We start from the raw sequence: 19,980 nt of genomic DNA, 5'->3' as shown, positions 1-19,980 counted from the left end.
CCTCCGGTCCTTTTTACTTCATATATAGGATTTGTCTGAAGTCAAACTTAATAAATTTGATCAACTTTATGAAAAATATCAACAATACAAAATCAATATCATTAGATGAGTCATGAATTTAATTTTAATATTTTTAACTTTGGTATTGTAGATGTTGATATTTTTTCCATATTAATATGGTCAAACTTCGACATTTTTTTTTTGAACTCAAACTTCGACAATTCTTGTGTGCAAAGTAAGAGACCCGATGGTACTTAGTCATGTGTCTCTGTGTGTTTTGAATTCTTTAGAAACGGAAACAGTGAATTAATGTTGCGAGCCAGGAGCATGTACTCCTAATAGTTACCGCAACCGGCACCGATTTCCCTTAACCTTGCTATTTTGGGAGATACCGTATTAGTTGATTAAAGTCTTACCGCAACATGCTGTATGAGTGAGCTCATTTATTTCCACTGCTGCTTTTTTGTGGTACAGTAACACCACTTCCGTCAGTTACACTTGAGGCGTGTGTAAAAAAAATTGCAGATCAATCCGGGGTGCATGATTAGTTTCACTATGCCAGCAGCAGCATAAAGCCGCGGTCCACAGCCCATCAATGAAAAGTCAACCGGAGAAGAGATGAAAAAGAGGCGAGATCGAGGATGGAGAATGTACTGTAGCGAAAGCTGAGGTGAAAGAAGGATCACTTTAGAAGAGAGAGAGAGAGGGAGAGGGGGAGAACCGAAGCAGAGTGCAGCCCAACCACATCCTCCGTACTACACGCTCGTGGTAACTGGTAGTAGTAACTTCCTCGCCCATGGCGATCTCCGGCGACGACAGGTACGCCCCCGCCGCCGACTCCGGCGGCGGGAAGCTCTGGAACCTCTGCCGCATGCCCTTCAGGCAGGCCAGCGGCGCGCCGGCGCCAGCGTCGTCCTCCTCCTCGTCCGGGATCCACCACTCGGCCGGCCGCTACGGCCATGAGGCGCCCGTCGCCGGAGACGGCGGCGCCCCTGCCGCGCCGGCCGGGATCTCGACGGTCGCCAAATCTCTGCTGCCGGCGCGGCGCCGCCTCCGGCTCGATCCGTCCAACAAGCTCTACTTCCCATGTGAGCGCTCGACGAAGTCATGTCTTCTTTGAGCCAGTCTTTCTTGTTTAATTATGGGTTGGGGCCGTGAGGAGCTCCGAAAGCTGAGGATTTGCGGGTGCAGCGTGGCTAGTGCCGCTCGATTGCGTTAACTTCCGGGGTTGATTTTTGGTTCGAAATCGCTCGATCTCCGCTGTCTTGAAGCGGGAATCTGTGGGTGGCCGAGAAAGTCACGATCTTGTGGCGAGATTTGCCATCCGAATTTCTTGATCTTGTTGCAGGAGGTAAACCGTAGTAGAATTTCCGTGTGTAGAGTTTTTGACAGGGTTTGCCAACGCTTAGATCTCGAGTGGAACTTCCAAGATTCGTGAGCCACGATTTTGGTAGGCTAGTTATAACATGTCAGTAGCCTTCAATGCAGCCTTCAATGCAGGGTCTAGGCAACTTTCTATTGCTGGCAGTTATTTGTTACACTCATTACTGAGTGCTTAGATGGAAACAGTGGAATCATAGGATGAAAACCAATTTTACACATCAGTTTGTTGATTGGTTGCTTTTGAGGGTTCAATATCTATATTTGTTGCCGTGAAGTAGTGTAAACAGATGTGTTCTTTCTCACAGCCATACCTTAAATAAGAGACTGACTCTTCTAGTTGAGTTGAAAACCTGAAAACTACAGCATTGGAAGTCTATGTCGTTCTTGCTGCACTTGGCAAGTTGTTGCCTAGGCGCACGCCTGTGATCTCCAGGGCGAGGGAGTTCGCCTGTTTTGTCGTGTCTAAATTTAGTATCTATCTAGGAAAGCGGTCAACAAATAGGTAAGCATCCCGTGATGGTTTGTGAAGCGAAGTCTTGTGGGATGCCCTCCCATAATGCCAAATGGACTATTAATTTTGTGATGCATAGGCAAGATATTTGGTATCTACATTGACGTTGAAATGTTAGCAGTACTGTAGTCTTCTACATAATTATGTACTCCCTCCGTTCCTAAATATAAGTCTTTCTAGAGATTCCAATATGGACTACATACGGAGCAAAATGAGTGAATCTACACTCTAAAATATGTCTATATACATCCGTATGTAGTCCATTTTGAAATCTCTTAAAAGACTTATATTTAGGAACGGAGGGAGTAGTTATTAGCTCCGCAACTCTGACCCGGTCTTCAGTAGGCGCTGCGTGAGTGTGTGTGTGTGTTGTGTTGTGAGTGTGTGCGTGTACGTTGTCTTTGGTGTTTCTAAAAAAGACATAGTTATTCAATTGACAGGAAGGGTCTGATTGTTAAATGACTTAGCTTTAGCTGTGCTGTTTAATTTACTTTCGTCTGAATGAGTACAGAACATCATGACATGTGGACATGTGGTTAGCATGCACGGTAATAGGAGGCAAAATCAAGAAATAGACTTCAGTTTTGCTTGGTTTTTCTCTTACACGTTCTCTTCTTTATAGAGAAGCTAATAAGTCTTCTGGCTTGCCTTTTGTAGATGAACCAGGCAAGCAGGTCAAGAGTGCAATTAGGATAAAGAATACAAGCAAGTCACATGTAGCATTCAAGGTTAGTACTGATTATTTCTTTGCAGCTTATCCAATGGTAGATGGGCTAAATTTGCAGTTAAAGATCCAGTGCTCAACAATAACTCCGTTGATAACTATATTTTTCTGACTGTTATCGTCTTTTTGAATTTCTAGTTTCAAACAACTGCACCCAAGAGTTGCTTTATGCGTCCTCCTGGAGCCATACTTGCCCCTGGCGAGACTATCATAGCGACTGGTAATGTATTGGTCACATTGGATCTTTTCTTAGCAACAGCAAGGTTACTCAGTATGTCCATATTTGGTGCTTACTTCTGTTCCCTTTCGACCTGCCAGTTTTCAAGTTTGTCGAGCACCCAGAGAATAATGAGAATGTTCTGCAGAAGTGCAAGGTCAAGTTCAAGATTTTGAGCTTGAAGGTCAAAGGACCCATGGAATATGCACCAGAATTGGTTTGTGACATTCTATTTTAACCTTTTACTTTCACACATGCTTGTTATTTCTAGCAAGTTTGGCGAACATTTTCCAATTGCCGACATATACCTACAGGTGCTATAGTTATTGGAGTGAAATTAGGCTTCTTAGAAATCAAACCAAATGTGCTTCGATGCTCCAAACCAACTCTTCTAACTGCCTGAGACATAGAGGGGAGGGGATTTATGTCAGTGTACTCCTGCTGTTGAATTGCTTGGGTGGAAGCTCACTTTTACCATATGAGTACTCCTGCCTAATTGGCTACCTAATTTCGCGATTAAGGACTGTTGAGGTAGATGTAGGTTATTAACTGAACATTAAGGGTAAACTTCCTAACACCAGCTGCAATTGCATTGTTGTTAGACTAGGCCAGACATTTCATTCCAAGTCCATATCACCACTCTACCATTAGTTTATATCGTAAATCTCATGAGGAAATGGGTAAATCCCAGTCGTGATCTTGCCCCCTAACTCTCCAAGGGTTGACAGAGCACAAATCAACTCTGACCCTAAGGGTTGACAGAGCACAAATCAACTCCGACCCTAACTCCTCTGTGAGGGGATATAAACAAGACATCTCATCTTCTGCTGTTGTCATACTGGGAGGCTTGACAGACATACACACAACATAGGTAAGGAGAAAAGTTCATTCCCATTTGAAGCTGTTGCACGATTTTTATCAACGGAGACAATCAAAGGGTCAACCATGTCCCTATTCACCTCCAGTTTGGCCAGTGTGTTCTTGCCCCCTTGAGCACCCATACTTCACGGAGATAGGAGGAAGGGGGCATGGCGGTAAGATGGGGGGAGTTGCAGGGATCGACTGTTTTGTGATGGCAGCTCCAGGGGGACATGGGATGAGTGGGTGTAACATCAAAACAGATCCCATTAACTACGGCAGAACTGGTCCTAGAGAAGCGGCTTGACCTCTCCCCTCGCCATGTCTCCTTCACATAATGTGAATGCTGATGTGTAATGTCCTTCGTAACAACATAGGTGGGTTGTTGGAGGTGCTCGAGTGAAGAACAAACTGACAAATTTACAGGCGAGTTCAACCACGTTTGACTCCCGGATAATATAATTAATGAAGACTACAGGAGTACCTGAACTGGAATAGAGCCTCTTCTTTTCCTTCTCGTTTCTTGCTCCTCTCGAGTTTTGCTTAGTGTTTTTGTACTTGAGGGCTAGGATTTTGCTCATCTCCACTTACAAGAGGAGGCGTCTTGACCCTTCATTGCCTTTTTTACAGGCATGTTGAGGGTGGACCTATGTTTTCATATGCAAGAATGCTAACTCAATCCTCTCCGTACACTTGTATAGTTAGGATGTCCAAATTGGATGAGTTAAAATTCTTTCCTGAGGGGGAGGCTTGGGGGCATTCAACTAGAAGAATATGCTGTTAATTCATCGAATGGAACTTGATAGGGTAAATGTTGATAGAGTAATCCTAGTGCTAGGTAGTTTAGTGCTGTAGTCCATTTTGCCCTGGTCTGCTTTTAGTGTTTAGTTGGATACGAGGCAATGCTCATGCTGTTGGTCCCCCATTCGTGGTATAAATTGAAAGAGGCGCATATGTTTGGTTCAAACCTTACCTTCATAACAAACAGTAACATACTTGTGATTCATATCCCTGCTGTTAAGGATGACTTCTTTTGTTGGTTGCAGTTCGACGAGCAGAAAGATCAGGCAGTGGTTGAGAAGATACTGAGGGTTGTTTTCTTGGATGTTCAAAACCCAGGCCCTGTAAGTAAATCATACAAACACCGTTACTTATAAGAACTTTCTTCCATGGACAGAATCATAATAATATGTCTCATGTTCCATTTGTTTCCAAAGCAACTGGAAAAGCTGAACACTCAGTTAGCCGAGGCAGAAGCTGCACTTGAGGCGCGGAAGAAACCTCCAGAAGAGAATGGTCCTAAAATTGTTGGTGAAGGGCTTGTCATTGATGAATGGGTATGTATATCACTTCAGATCTCCTACGGTGTTCCAGCTCTTTGTTTTCTTGTGAAATTCCTTTTCCAGTGCTAAAATCTATCCTCCATGTGTTCGTCGCAGAAAGAGAGGAGGGAAAGATACCTCGCACAACAACAGGTTGAAGCGGTCGACTCGGTGTAAATTGTACCTTCTTGTGCTAGAGCAGCATATGGCTTGAGCAATGTGTTGTGATAATTCTTATAAACTGCTAGGTTCTGCTAGTTTAGTGTGCGGTAGTTTAGAGTTGTGCTTGAAGGATCGGTCTCCAGTGAACAAGCTAACCTTTGGTTGTTTCGGTACTCGCTGTGTAACAGATAAATTAATTGGCTTGTCAGAACAATAAAGTGCATATGCGTAGCTTCCGTTTATCTCTTGCGAGAGCTGCCTTGCTTATGATGGTTTCTTAATGATGTGTTAATTTTTTTTGTCGATTCTTTTGCTGCTTCACAAAAGAACTTCTGCCGGGTCTTTTACACTACCTATGTCTTTATACTTGATATTTAGATCGGCTAGAACATTTCACAAAAGTACTCCCTCCATTAAGAAATATAAGAACGTTTACTTATATTTCTTTACAGAGGGAGTATCAAAATAAGTTGTAAGTGCAAAACACAGTATATCTTATTTTATTTGGCAAATATGTCAAAGAAATTTTGTACTGAAGTTGATTTTACCTTGATACTGAAATAGCCTATTTCTTATGGGCAGTGCTACGCGTTCGCCGAATGATAATCTGGTTAGATCGGCCGCCTCAAGTACCGTTGGATGCCTTCTGAAATAGCTCTGATCTACTGCCCCAGCCAGCCGAGTATTGCGCTCATGGGCTGTGCTGTGCAACAAAGGACCTTGTTGCAAAGGTCTATAGAGACAACGCTGCCACGCCGTCATGGCCTGAGCGCCTCGGTCATGGAGCGTCACCGGCCGCCAGAGTTATCGTGCCTTCTCTGACCCAACACCCCGAGCAACTATGTCTACTCCAGCATGACAACGACAAGCGCTCACGCCGTGCACTCCTTTGGCAATTTCTGCAACCGAAGCCATGTTTCTGAAACATGTGTCATGTTGCAATGGTTGGCCTCTCAAGCTCTAGTGTCGTGCGCTCCTCTGACACTTTCTGCAATAAGGGATATGTTTCTGAAACAAGACCCCTATTGCAGAATAAAAAATCTTCACCATCGAACCATTTCTGAAACAATACATCTGTTGTAGAAACCTTCTAAAACTAAACCTTGTTGCTGGAAAAAACTTCATCACCAAAAGTTTTTTTTTCTGAAACATAACCTTTGTTGCAGGAACTTTTTGAAACAAGACCCTTGCTACAAAAAAATTGTCTACACAAGACTTATGCCCTGCGTGCGCGTTTGATTAGAATTGATCCGACGGCAACGCAAGAGGCAGATCCTGCGCATTCATCCACCGGCTGAAGAGTAGCTTTTTCCATTTCTTATGCAAGATATAGATTTACTTGGTGATTTTATATTTGGTCGTTTACATAAAAGTTTTTTTTTGAGTTCAAATGAGCTGGAGTCCTATGCAAAATGGAGGAAGAGAAAAGTAATGCTCACTCAATCTAAAATGGAGGAAAAGAAAGGTAAAGCTCACTCTCAGATGAGAGATATCCTACACATACCTATCGACACACAACAGCAGTTCCTACAACTACTCTGTTAGTACTAATTTAATCCCTTCATCAGTATTCCCTCTGCTTTTATTTACTTTGTATATTACAGTTGACTGAAGTCAAACTTTATAAAATTTTGACCAAGTTTATAAAAAACAATATAAACATTTACCATAACAAATCTATATGATGTGAAAAGTACATTCAATAATAAATCTAATGGTATTGATTTGTTATTATATAATGTTCATATTTTTGTTTATAAACTTTGTCGAAGTTTACAAAGTTTGACTTTGACCAAAGCTAATACGCGGACTAAATAAAAATAGAAGGAGTATATTTTTTTAGTCGAACCCATCAGTATCTCCACCTACTCTTTACTAGCTTAATTAACCACTTGATCATATCATATCACTAACATGAATTACCTCCCCCTCCCCCTCCCCTCCGAGAGGCGGCTCAGGCGGGCAGCGCCGCCATTGCCCCTCCCTCCCTGTTGCCACTGCCAAACATCGTCAAGCAAAGCTCGTGTTGGCTAGCGGCGGCGGGAATTTCTCTCGCGTGGGTCGTTGGGGATCAGTCCAGCAAGGCATGGTGTTGCTCTAACGGCAAGGTGGCCTAGGCCATCGCCGACTCTCCCCTAGGTGGCACTGCGCAACACCCGATAGTGCGGCGTGGATCGCGATGGTGGCGGCTTTGGATCCCGGTGACACGACATCCGGCGTGCTCTGCGGCATCTCCCAGGTAACGGCCTTCGGCTTGTCCCATGGCGTACATCGCAACACCGACAAGGCAGCGTAGATCATGACGACATTGGCTTCTGATCCCGGCGACACGACATCAGGTGTGCTATGCGACGTGTCCCAAGCGACGCTCGTCGGGAGGCACAACGGCTGGCGTGCTCGGTGCGTGCATAGTGCTTCAATCGGGAGGCACGATGTTGATCTAGCGACTATTCGCTACTGATCCAGCAATGGTGATTTGCCTTTTGTGATCTTTTGACCATGTTGGCCCTTGGACCAATGGGCCTGGGTAGAGCTCTCTCTGGCGAGGTGGTGTGCTCTGTCGTTGGTGTTTCTAAAGCGGTGGCCACACCACGGATTGCGATGGCCACCGAAAAGTCTTTGTGAGGGTTCCTCTCAGATCCGGTGGTTGCCTTTGGTAGTGAGATGTAAACTATGGACAATGGATTGACACGGAGGGATGGCTGTGCAGCTGCCGGGGTCGCACATCGCATGTAGCTACTGAGATCGTGGAAAAGTGGTGGTGCTACTCGAGCATCCGGTCTCGGGCTCTAGGGTGAAAGCCTATGTTAGACTCGAGTTGTTTATGTACCTGGCAATGATGATGTTTTTACATGATTACCTTATTGAAGACATTGCTCGGATGTACTTAGACTGGTTCTTCAGGGTGAAAAAATAGATTAGGATCCAGTGACGAATGCGCTTGAGCGCCACTCCTTTAAGGTGTTGATGTCGAAGAATCTCGTTGTCCGTGTGATGTCATGAGATGGTTGGTGCCAATGTCATTGTTGTACTTTGCCAACCATGTATTTGATTGTTTTACGGGGGTTTTTCCTCGCGTACGCATAACTTTGGTCTTGTATGAATTTACTATTTGCTGGCATGTTTTTATGTGCGTGCATTTATGTTGGATGTGTGCATCTTAATTGTGCAGAGGTCAGATGTGTGTTTATTGTGTTCTGCATTCTCTTGATGCTCTAATTTGAGCCAATAAAATCCACCATTTACTTTCCTGAGAACATAAATTACCTCCTAGTGTACTTTCACTATGCAGAGATGTATATTCTTGTGAACATGTACATATCCTACAATATGCAATTTTTAGGTTCAAATTTGATCACAGAAGATTGTCAATATATTGTGAAGAAAAATATTGTCAGAATATTACTTTTAAAAGTCTGGCCGACACAATGAACCATTTAGTGCCAACTTTCACTTAATCAACATAGATAGCTTTACTTATTTTAGTTGTAAAAGCTTGAAAGTTTGTATTAATGCAAAACGACATACATTTACAAACAGAAACATAAATATTCTAAGTCCAAAGGATAACAAACTTTTTGACAGCGACGTCCACTTGTGCAGGAAAAAAATGTAGAGCGTGACCAGAAAGCAACGACAATGATGTTACCAGATGAGATTCAGAAGATCTGTAATCCATATAATATACGCGACGCAACTGGTAACTTATGCACTTATCTTCAGTCCTTGACAGTTTAATTACTGTTAATAGGTAAGGCTGGCCCAACAACTAATCCTAGTTAATGAACAATATAAACTGCACATGACGTCCAAAATTATACCTGACGGATATGGACGATGTTGATTCTTTAGCCGGTTAATAATATTGCTAGTGATGCTAGTTTTGTCAACTAAGCAAAGGCATCCGTGAGAGCTCCAAAACACTGAAAGAGACGTGCAAAACTAATATGTACTGCCTCCGTAAACTATCCTAAATATTGCTAGGGAATAGTGTAGTAAAAGATCTTTTAGATCACTAAAAGGGAGTACGTCTGAACATAAACTGTTTTTCAACCAGTTTCTTGAATAATAGCAGAGCTCCTGTCGTATGTAAAAAATGGTAGCTGCTACACATATCCGTTGGCGATTGATGCTTATCTCACTTGTTTAACTAGCCAATGGCAAACTAGTACGAAGAGCTGTACCCATCCTGATGGTTTACTTTGACAATGTCAGAGGAAAAGAACGGAGCGGCACATGCAGCAACAAGCTCGGATTAGGATGAAGTTCCATGTCAGCACGGTTAGAACTTATCCACATCAGTAACAGTATCTGCATGCGATTTTCATGGATCAACCATCGACTGGATGCTGCAGAGAAGACAAGCGACCATAACTGCAGGTCCATATCCAAACCAGGCACCGGCCTCAGGATGAGGAGCCACACCCACTGGATCGAACGAACCAGTGGTCTACTCGCCACCTGTTTCCACGGCTGCCTGCAAAACAATTGGCCATTGAAAATAGCCCATGTTGTCGCAGCGGCTGTATATATACGGCTCGCCTGTCACCTGCCTTCTCCCTCCACACATCAAACACTCCAGAAACGTCACAGTTGAGAGACAGACTTTGAGTTGCAGGTAGTGGAACTGTGGAAGTAGAACTAGCACGTATCTTTTTGAGATCTCTATCTTTTTCAGGGCAAGGAAATGAGGTTTGCAATGGCGAACAAGGCATACATGGCGGTGACTCTGGGCGCGGCCATGGAGCTCAAGGAGCAGGTGGCCAAGCCGTGCTCGGCGGCGGCGAAGCGGGGCCTGCCGGTGGTGGCTGTCCGGTCGTCGGCCGTCAAGGTCGATGGCGTCTCGGTTGCCGCCGAGGAGTCGCTGAGGATGGTCATGTACCTCAGCTGCTGGGGCCCATGTTAGGCTAGGTTGACAAGCTGTAAATACATGACTTTTCTTTTGACACGGGTGAATACATGATCTGGAGTTCTGGCCGAAAGTATCTCGTGATTCTGAGTATCGATCTAACTATTATTGAATTCATACTCCGGCCAATTGCTCCAAAAGTCTAAACTGATGAATATAACTAAACAATATATTTCAATACTTCACCTCAGCTCTAAGCTTCTTTAGTCCTTAAACGTGGGACCGCTGTAGGCCGAAAAAAAAATAATACCATGTTGGCAGAATCTTGAACTGGAGATCACTTGGCTCGAATACCGAACTGATTTCATGCACCAGCCAGTTGTTTTAAAAGTCTGAGCTAATGAAAGAAGACGGACAATAAATGTCAACACTATTACGCTCTCTCGGTATGAAATCCAATTATCTGATCTTTTATTTGTGACTTGTGAGGGGCTCAAAGAAGAAAGAGGTCAAGCAAAGAGAAATTACATCAAGGTTTTGCTTTCTGGTAGAGCCACAACGAGTTAGTACCTCCGGTAGAGGTCAAGCAGGAAAAACTACATTTGAGCATTTTCATTTTGGAGTAGGGTGTTCTCGAGGACGAGCTCCATGGAGCTCTTTAAAAAAAATCAAGTCACATTTTTTTTAGTTTTTAAAATCCTAAAATAATTCTACAAGTTCATATGACCGTACTTTACATGTGTATAAAGTTTGGCAATGAAACATTTTGGTGAGAGCTACACTAAAAAAACAAAGTTATGATTTTCAAAATGGTGAACAGTAATCTATTTCATTTTGAAAGTTTAGACACATGTAGTGTACTACATCCGTATGAAGGTGTGTGATTTTTTAGAATTTTCTGAAACTTCAAAAATATGATTTTTGAAATTTTCAGAAAAAAGAGTTTTATGGTGCTCGTCCTCCATTTAGCATTTTCATTCAGTACTTGGTTATATATCTTCTCATACGATTTTGGATGCACTACTTCTTTGATACATAGGTGAGATGTAGGAGCCCAACTCAGTCCATAAGTTCAGCACTTGAGGGCCATTGATATCTTAGCTGAAATGTTGAACCACTGGTTCGGATGGCTTCTCGAAAGAAGAGCCGAACCAAGAGGAGCTTTTTTAAAAAGAGAAACACGACCCAAGGTCTCTCAAAATGCGTGAACCAGCCTGTGGTTAAATGGTTAGGAAGAAAGTAGTATCCCCTGCCCACCAGAGATCAAGTCCCACACTTGACATTGGTGCTTGCATTTTCCTGGCATTCTTCCGGTCCTTGCGGCGATGTGCGTTCGGTGGGAGAAGACGTTCGGTCGACTACGAAAATGTCTGTGGTGACTTTGTCAATCTCAAAATGATGTGCCGGCTTTGTCTCTAGAAGGTGACCATAGTGGTAGGGTATGCGTGCGTGTGTTCATAGCGATGAATGTATGTGCGTATATATGAACGTCTGCATGTGTACTGTGTTTAAAAAAAGCCCCCCAAAATGTGTGGCTATGTCAAAAGTGATACACCACTTCAAAGAGGATTCGGAAAGAAAAAACATTTACATTCATGTCCTCCTTTTTACAAGAATGGCCCTATATAGAGGCTGAAACTAGATTACAATACAGTCCTATTGCAGCCAACACCTCGCCAGAGTTGCTTCACCATCGACACTCGGGCATAATCCTCACCATCGACATAAGTCTCCATTTCCCTCTTCTTCAGTTGCTTAGTGGCTAATGTAGGAGGGCAAAAGAGACCAACAAACAACCAAACGAGAAGGGGGGATGATAACCAAGATGCAAATGGCGTCATCTGGTTCAAACCTGGTGTTGAAAGACCTATTGGAAAATTTTAGGTGCAAGGTTGGATCCACACCTAAAGTGAGGTTTATCAGCTAATCTATTAAGGCATGTACAATGGTTGATTAGACGGTCTTTTCTTGTGTGTTGCACATTATTTAGTGAAGGCAATAATATATGCATGTTATACAATGTTTCTTTATTAGGAATAAAGTACAAACGTAGACGCACACTCATCCATATACATGTACATAGATATTACCCTTATGAGCACCTTTGAGACACCGAGTAGAAATATTTTGAGACTGATAAAGTCCCCATAGATGCCTCATAATCGACGGGCACACCATACCTACGAAAGAATAGTGTCGAGAAGTCTGAAATATATACAATAAAATGCAACCACACGTATCCAATCTAGGACTTGAATCCGGCTGGGCAGGTTTAACCACAAGGAACCTAGTCATATGAGCTACACTCAGTTTGCTTAAACAATGGATTATCTGTTAGTGTTATCTCTACCATTTAATGCTACAACATCCTAAAATTGAGGGACATGCAAAATTAAAACTAAAAACATGTAAATAAGATAAGACAACATGTACAATGGACAAATGTCTTAGCTTTCTTCATAAGATACCATCTCGTAGCTAAGAGAAGGCAAGACTCTCTCTCTCTCACGCACACACACACCTACTAATTAGTGTCATTAGTGCATCTAGTGCCCCTTGAGGGTTTTGAATGATTTTATGGACGAAACAGTTAAGGAACTAATATGTTTGTGAATATACACAGGTGATAGTCTCCGAGAATTTGGTTTAACAAAGAGTTATGACCCCTAAAAATGGTGTGGATACATTGAAGAACATGGAATGCCCATTTGACGCTAACGAAGTGAGTGAAATATGCCCTAGAGGTAATAATAAAGTTGTTATTTATATTTCCTTATATCATGATAAATGTTTATTATTTATGCTAGAATTGTATTAACCGGAAACTTAGTACATGTGTGAATGCATAGACAAACAGAGTGTCACTAGTATGCCTCTACTTGACTAGCTCATTAATCAAAGATGGTTAAGTTTCCTAACCATGAACAAAGAGTTGTCATTTGATAAACGAGATCACATCAATAGAGAATGATGTGATTGACTTAACCCATCTGTTAGCTTAGCACTATGATCGTTTAGTATATTGCTATTGCTTTCTCCATAACTTATACATGTTCATATGACTATGAGATTATGCAACTCCCGAATACCGGAGGAACACTTAGTGTGCTATCAAACGTCACAACGTAACTGGGTGATCATAAAGATGCTCTACAGGTGTCTCCAATGGTGTTTGTTGAGTTGGCATAGATCGAGATAAGGATTTGTCACTCCGATTGTCGGTGAGGTATCTCTGGGCCCTCTCGGTAATGCACATCACTATAAGCCTTGCAAGCAATGTGACTAATGAGTTAGTTGCGGGATGATGCATTACAGAATGAGTAAAGAGACTTGCCAGTAATGAAATTGAACTAGGTATGATGATACCAACGATTGAATCTCGGGCAAGTAACATACCGATGACAAATGGAACAACGTATGTTGTTATGCGGTTTGACCGATAAAGATCTTCGTAGAGTATGTAGGAACCAATATGAGCATCTAGGTTCCGCTATTGTTTATTGACCGGAGACAAGTCTCGGTCATGTCTGCATAGTTCTCGAACCCGTAGGTCCGCGCGCTTAACGTTTGGTGACGATCGGTATTATGAGTTTATGTGTTTTGATGTACCGAAGATAGTTCGGAGTCCCGGATATGACCATGGACATCACGAGGAGTATCTAAATGGTCGAGACATAAAGATTGATATATTGGACGGCTATATTCGGACACCGGAAGTGTTCCGGGTGATTTTGGAGAAAACCGGAGTGCTGGAGGGTTACCGGACCCCCCCGGGGGAACTAGTGGGCCTAGATGGGCCTTAGTGGAGAGAGAGGGGTGGCCAGGGCAGGCCGCGCGCCCCCTCCTATTGGGGAACGTAGTAATTTCAAAATTTCCCTACGCACACACAAGATCATGGTGATGCATAGCAACGAGAGGGGAGAGTGTTGTCTACGTACCCTCGTAGACCGGAAGCAAAAGCGTTAGCACAACGCGGTTGATGTAGTCGTACGTCTTCACGGCCCGACCAATCAAGCACCGAAACTACGACACCTCCGAGTTCTAGCACACGTTCAGCTCGATGACGATCCCCGGACTCCGATCCAGCAAAGTGTCGGGGAAGAGTTCCGTCAGCACGACGGCGTGGTGACGATCTTGATGTTCTACCGTCGCAGGGCTTTGCCTAAGCACCGCTATAATATTATCAAGGATTATGGTGGAGGGGGGCACCGCACACGGCTAAGAGAACGATCACGAAGATCAACTTGTGTGTATAGAGGTGCCCCCTGCCCCCGTATATAAAGGAGCAAGGGGGGAGGCCGGCCGGCCCTTGGGGCGCGCAGGAGGGGGGAGTCCTCCTCCTAGTAGGAGTAGGACTCCCTTTTCCTAGTCCAACTAGGAAGAGAGAAGGGGAAAGGAAAGAGAGGGAGAGGGAGAGGGGAAGAGGGGCCGCGCCCCCCCTCCCCTAGTCCAATTCGGACTCCTCATGGGAGGGGGCGCGCCACCTCCTGGGCTGCTGCCCTCTCTCTCCCCTCAGGCCCACTAAGGCCCAATACTTCCTCGGGGGGTTCCGGTAACCCTTCCGGCACTCCGGTTTTCTCCGATATCACCCGAAACACTTCCGGTGTCCGAATATAGCCGTCCAATATATCGATCTTTATGTCTCGACCATTTCGAGACTCCTCATCATGTCCGTGATCATATCCGGGACTCCGAGCAACCTTCGGTACATCAAAATATATAAACTCATAATGAAACTGTCATCGTAACGTTAAGCGTGCGCACCCTACGGGTTCGAGAACAATGTAGACATGACTGAGACACGTCTCCGGTCAATAACCAATAGCGGAACCTGGATGCTCATATTGGCTCCTACATATTCTACGAAGATCTTTATCGGTCAGACCGCATAACAACATACGTTGTTCCCTTTGTCATCGGTATGTTACTTGCCCGAGATTCGATCGTCGGTATCTCAATACCTAGTCCAATCTCGTTATCGGCAAGTCTCTTTACTCGTTTCGTAATACATCATCTCGCAGCTAACTCATTAGTTGCATTGCTTGCAAGGCTTAAGTGATGTGCATTACCGAGAGGGCCCAGAGATACCTCTCCGACAATCGGAGTGACAAATCCTAATCTCGAAATACGCCAACCCAACATGTACCTTTGGAGACACCTATAGAGCACCTTTATAATCACCCAGTTACGTTGTGACGTTTGGTAGCACACAAAGTGTTCCTCCGGCAAACGGGAGTTTCATAATCTCATAGTCACAGGAACATGTATAAGTCATGAAGAAAGCAATAGCAACATACTAAACGATCGGGTGCTAAGCTAATGGAATGGGTCATGTCAATCACATCATTCTCCTAATGATGTGATCCCGTTAATCAAATAACAACACATGTCTATGGTTAGGAAACATAACCATCTTCGATTAACGAGCTAGTCAAGTAGAGGCATACTAGTGACGTTTAGTTTGTCTATGTATTCACACAAGTATTATGTTTCCGGTTAATAAAATTCTAGCATGAATAATAAACATTTATCATGATATAAGGAAATAAATAATAACTTTATTATTGCCTCTAGGGCATATTTCCTTCAGTCTCCCACTTGCACTAAATTCAATAATCTAGATTACACAGTAATGATTCTAACACCCATGGAGCCTTGGTGCTGATCATGTTTTGCTTGTGGAAGAGGCTTAGTCAACGGGTCTGCTACATTCAGATCCGTATGTATCTTGCAAATCTCTATGTCTCCCACCTGGACTAGATCCCGGATGGAGTTGAAGCGTCTCTTGATGTCTTTGGTTCTCCTGTGAAATCTGGATTCCTTTGCCAAGGCAATTGCACCAGTATTGTCACAAAAGATTTTCATTGGATCCGATGCACTAGGTATGACACCTAGATCGGATATGAACTCCTTCATCCAGACTCCTTCGTTTGCTGCTTCCGAATCAGCTATGTACTCCGCTTCACATGTAGATCCCGCCACGACGCTTTGTTTAGAACTGCACCAACTGACAGCTCCACCGTTTAATGTAAATACGTATCCGGTAGAATCGTTCGTATCAGTGTCAAAGCTTGCATCAATGTAACCATTTACGATGAGCTCTTTGTCACCTCCATATACGAGAAACATATCCTTAGTCCTTTTCAGATATTTCAGGATGTTCTTGACCGCTGTCCAGTGATCCACTCCTTGATTACTTTGGTACCTCCCTGCTAGACTTATAGCAAGACACACATCAGGTCTGGTACACAGCATTGCATACATGATAGAGCCTATGGCTGAAGCATAGGGATCATCTTTCATTTTCTCTCTATCTTCTGCAGTGGTCGGGCATTGAGTCTTACTCAACTTCACACCTTGTAACACAGGCAAGAATCCTTTCTTTGCTTGATCCATTTTGAACTTCTTCCAAACTTTGTCAAGGTATGTGCTTTGTGAAAGTCCAATTAAGCGTCTTGATCTATCTCTATATATCTTAATGCCCAATATGTAAGCAGCTTCACCGAGGTCTTTCATTGAAAAACTCTTATTCAAGTATCCATTTATGCTATCCAGAAATTCTATATCATTTCCGATTAGTAATGTGTCATCCACATATAATATCAGAAATGCTATAGAGCTCCCACTCACTTTCTTGTAAATACAGGCTTCTCCAAAAGTCAGTACAAAACCAAATGCTTTTATCACACTATCAAAGCGTTTATTCCAACTCCGAGAGGCTTGCACCAGTCCATAAATGGATCGCTGGAGCTTGCACACTTTGTTAGTTCCCTTTGGATCGACAAAACCTTCCGGTTGCATCATATACAACTCTTCTTCCAGAAATCCATTCGGGAATGCAGTTCTGACATCCATCTGCCAAATTTCATAATCATAAAATGCGGCAATTGCTAACATGATTCAGACAGATTTAAGCATCACTATGGGTGAGAAGGTCTCATCATAGTCAATCCCTTGAACTTGTCGAAAACCTTTTGCGACAAGTCGAGCTTTGTAGACAGTAACATTACCGTCAGCGTCAGTCTTCTTCTTGAAGATCCATTTATTCTCAATTGCTTGCCGATCATTGGGCAAGTCAACCAAAGTCCACACTTTGTTCTCATACATGGATCCCATCTCAGATTTCATGGCTTCAAGCCATTTTGCGGAATCTGGGCTCACCATCGCTTCTTCATAGTTCGCAGGTTCATCATGATCTAGTAGCATGGCTTCCAGAACAGGATTACCGTACCACTCTGGTGCGGATCTTACTCTGGTTGATCTACGAGGTTCAGTAGTAACTTGTTCCGAGGTTTCATGATCATCATCATTAACTTCCTCACTAATTGGTGTAGGTGTCACAGAAACCGGTTTCTGTGATGTACTACTTTCCAATAAGGGAGCAAATATAGTTACCTCATCAAGTTCTACTTTCCTCCCACTCACTTCTTTTGAGAGAAACTCTTTCTCTAGAAAGGATCCATTCTTAGCAACAAATGTCTTGCCTTCGGATCTATGATAGAAGGTGTACCCAACTGTCCCCTTTGGGTATCCTATGAAGACACATTTCTCCAATTTGGGTTCGAGCTTGTCAGGTTGAAGTTTTTTCACATAAGCATCGCAGCCCCAAACTTTTAGAAACGACAACTTTGGTTTCTTGCCAAACCACAGTTCATAAGGCGTCGTCTCAACGGATTTTGATGGTGCCCTATTTAACGTGAATGTGGCCGTCTCTAAAGCATAACCCCAAAACGATAGCGGTAAATCTGTAAGAGACATCATAGACCGTACCATATCAAGTAAAGTATGATTACGACGTTCGGACACACCATTACGCTGTGGTGTTCCGGGTGGCGTGAGTTGCGAAACTATTCCACATTGTTTCAAATGTAGACCAAACTCGTAACTCAAATATTCTCCTCCACGATCAGATCGTAGAAACTTTATTTTCTTGTTACGATGATTTTCAACTTCACTCTGAAATTCTTTGAACTTTTCAAATGTTTCAGACTTATGTTTCATTAAGTAGATATACCCATATCTGCTTAAATCATCTGTGAAGGTGAGAAAATAACGATATCCACCACGAGCTTCAACATTCATTGGACCACATACATCTGTATGTATGATTTCCAACAAATCTGTTGCTCTCTCCATAGTACCGGAGAACGGTGTTTTAGTCATCTTGCCCATGAGGCACGGTTCGCAAGTACCAAGTGATTCATAATCAAGTGGTTCCAAAAGTCCATCAGTATGGAGTTTCTTCATGTGCTTTACACCGATATGACCTAAACGGCAGTGCCACAAATAAGTCGCACTATCATTATCAACTCTGCATCTTTTGGCTTCAACATTATGAATATGTGTATCACTACTATCGAGATTCATCAAAAATAGACCACTTTTCAAGGGTGCATGACCATAAAAGATATTACTCATATAAATAGAACAACCATTATTCTCTGATTTAAATGAATAACCGTCTCGCATCAAACAAGATCCAGATATAATGTTCATGCTTAACGCTGGCATCAAATAACAATTATTTAGGTCTAATACTAATCCCGATGGTAGATGTAGAGGTAGCGTGCCGACTGCGATCACATCGACTTTGGAACCATTTCCCACACGCATCGTCATCTCGTCCTTCGCCAGTGTTTGCTTAATCCGTAGTCCCTGTTTCGAGTTGCAAATATTAGCAACAGAACCAGTATCAAATACCCAGGTGCTACTGTGAGCTCTAGTAAGGTACACATCAATAACATGTATATCACATATACCTTTGTTCACCTTGCCATCCTTCTTATCCGCCAAATACTTGGGGCAGTTCCGCTTCCAGTGACCAGTCTGCTTGCAGTAAAAGCACTCAGTTTCAGGCTTAGGACCAGACTTGGGTTTCTTCTCCTGAGCAGCAACTTGCTTGCTGTTCTTCTTGAAGTTCCCCTTCTTCTTCACCTTGCCCTTTTTCTTGAAACTAGTGGTCTTGTTGACCATCAACACTTGATGCTCCTTCTTGATTTCTACCTCCGCAGTTTTTAGCATTGTGAAGAGCTCGGGAATTGTTTTATCCATCCCTTGTATATTATAGTTCATCATGAAGCTCTTGTAGCTAGGTGGAAGTGATTGGAGAATTCTGTCAATGACGCAATCATCCGGAAGATTAACTCCCAGTTGAATCAAGTGATTATTATACCCAGACATTTTGAGTATATGCTCACTGACAGAACTGTTCTCCTCCATCTTGCAGCTATAGAACTTGTTGGAGACTTCATATCTCTCAATCCGGGCATTTGCTTGAAATATTAACTTCAACTCCTAGAACATCTCATATGCTCCATGACGTTCAAAACGTCGTTGAAGTCCCGGTTCTAAGCCGTAAAGCATGGCACACTGAACTATCGAGTAGTCATCAACTTTACTCTGCCAAACGTTCTTAACGTTGTCAGCAGCATCTGCAGCAGGCCTGGCACCCAGCAGTGCTTCTAGGACGTAATTCTTCTCTGCAGCAATAAAGATAATCCTCAAGTTATGGACCCAGTCCGTGTAATTGCTACCATCATCTTTCAACTTTGCTTTCTCAAGGAACGCATTAAAATTCAACGGAACAACAGCACGGGCCATCTATCTACAATTAAACATAAACAAGCAAGATACTATCAGGTACTAAGTTCATGATAAATTTAAGTTCAATTAATCATATTACTTAAGAACTCCCACTTAGATAGACATCCCTCTTATCATCCACGTGATCACGTGATCCAAATCAACTAAACCACAACCGATCATCACGTGAAATGGAGTAGTTTTCAATGGTGAACATCACTATGTTGATCATATCTACTATATGATTCACGCTCGACCTTTCAGTCTCAGTGTTCCGAGGCCATATCTGCATATGCTAGGCTCGTCAAGTTTAACCCGAGTATTCTGCGTGTGTAAAACTGTCTTGCACCCATTGTAGATGGACGTAGAGCT

The 19,980-nt window shown here is 43.1% G+C and overlaps 1 protein-coding gene across 1 annotated transcript; it reads left to right on the top strand.

Moving 5' to 3' along the window:
- The first annotated feature begins 591 nt into the window (after positions 1-591).
- LOC125536697 (vesicle-associated protein 4-1) lies at positions 592-5,419 on the top strand. The gene is made up of 7 exons (XM_048699939.2): positions 592-1,088; positions 2,552-2,622; positions 2,757-2,838; positions 2,937-3,052; positions 4,740-4,817; positions 4,911-5,030; positions 5,133-5,419. The coding sequence occupies exons 1-7, from the start codon at positions 797-799 to the stop codon at positions 5,190-5,192; spliced, it is 819 nt and encodes a 272-aa protein (XP_048555896.1). The 5' UTR covers positions 592-796; the 3' UTR covers positions 5,193-5,419.
- The last annotated feature ends 14,561 nt before the right edge of the window (positions 5,420-19,980 follow it).

The sequence above is a fragment of the Triticum urartu genome, chromosome 2A, assembly GCF_056163025.1.
Source record: "Triticum urartu cultivar PI428250 chromosome 2A, HENAU_Tu73, whole genome shotgun sequence".
NCBI lineage: Eukaryota > Viridiplantae > Streptophyta > Magnoliopsida > Poales > Poaceae > Triticum > Triticum urartu.
The sequence above is the reverse complement of the archived record's forward strand: the minus strand, read 5'-3'. Positions and strand labels throughout refer to the sequence as shown.

Excerpts from the sequence above, each read along its gene's own strand:
- LOC125536697 (XM_048699939.2), top strand. The coding sequence starts at position 797 with ATGGCGATCTCCGGCGACGACAGGTACGCCCCCGCCGCCGACTCCGGC. Across the intron at positions 3,053-4,739 it reads TGGAATATGCACCAGAATTG|TTCGACGAGCAGAAAGATCA; the intron begins GTTTGTGACATT and ends TGTTGGTTGCAG. Across the intron at positions 4,818-4,910 it reads ATGTTCAAAACCCAGGCCCT|CAACTGGAAAAGCTGAACAC; the intron begins GTAAGTAAATCA and ends TTGTTTCCAAAG.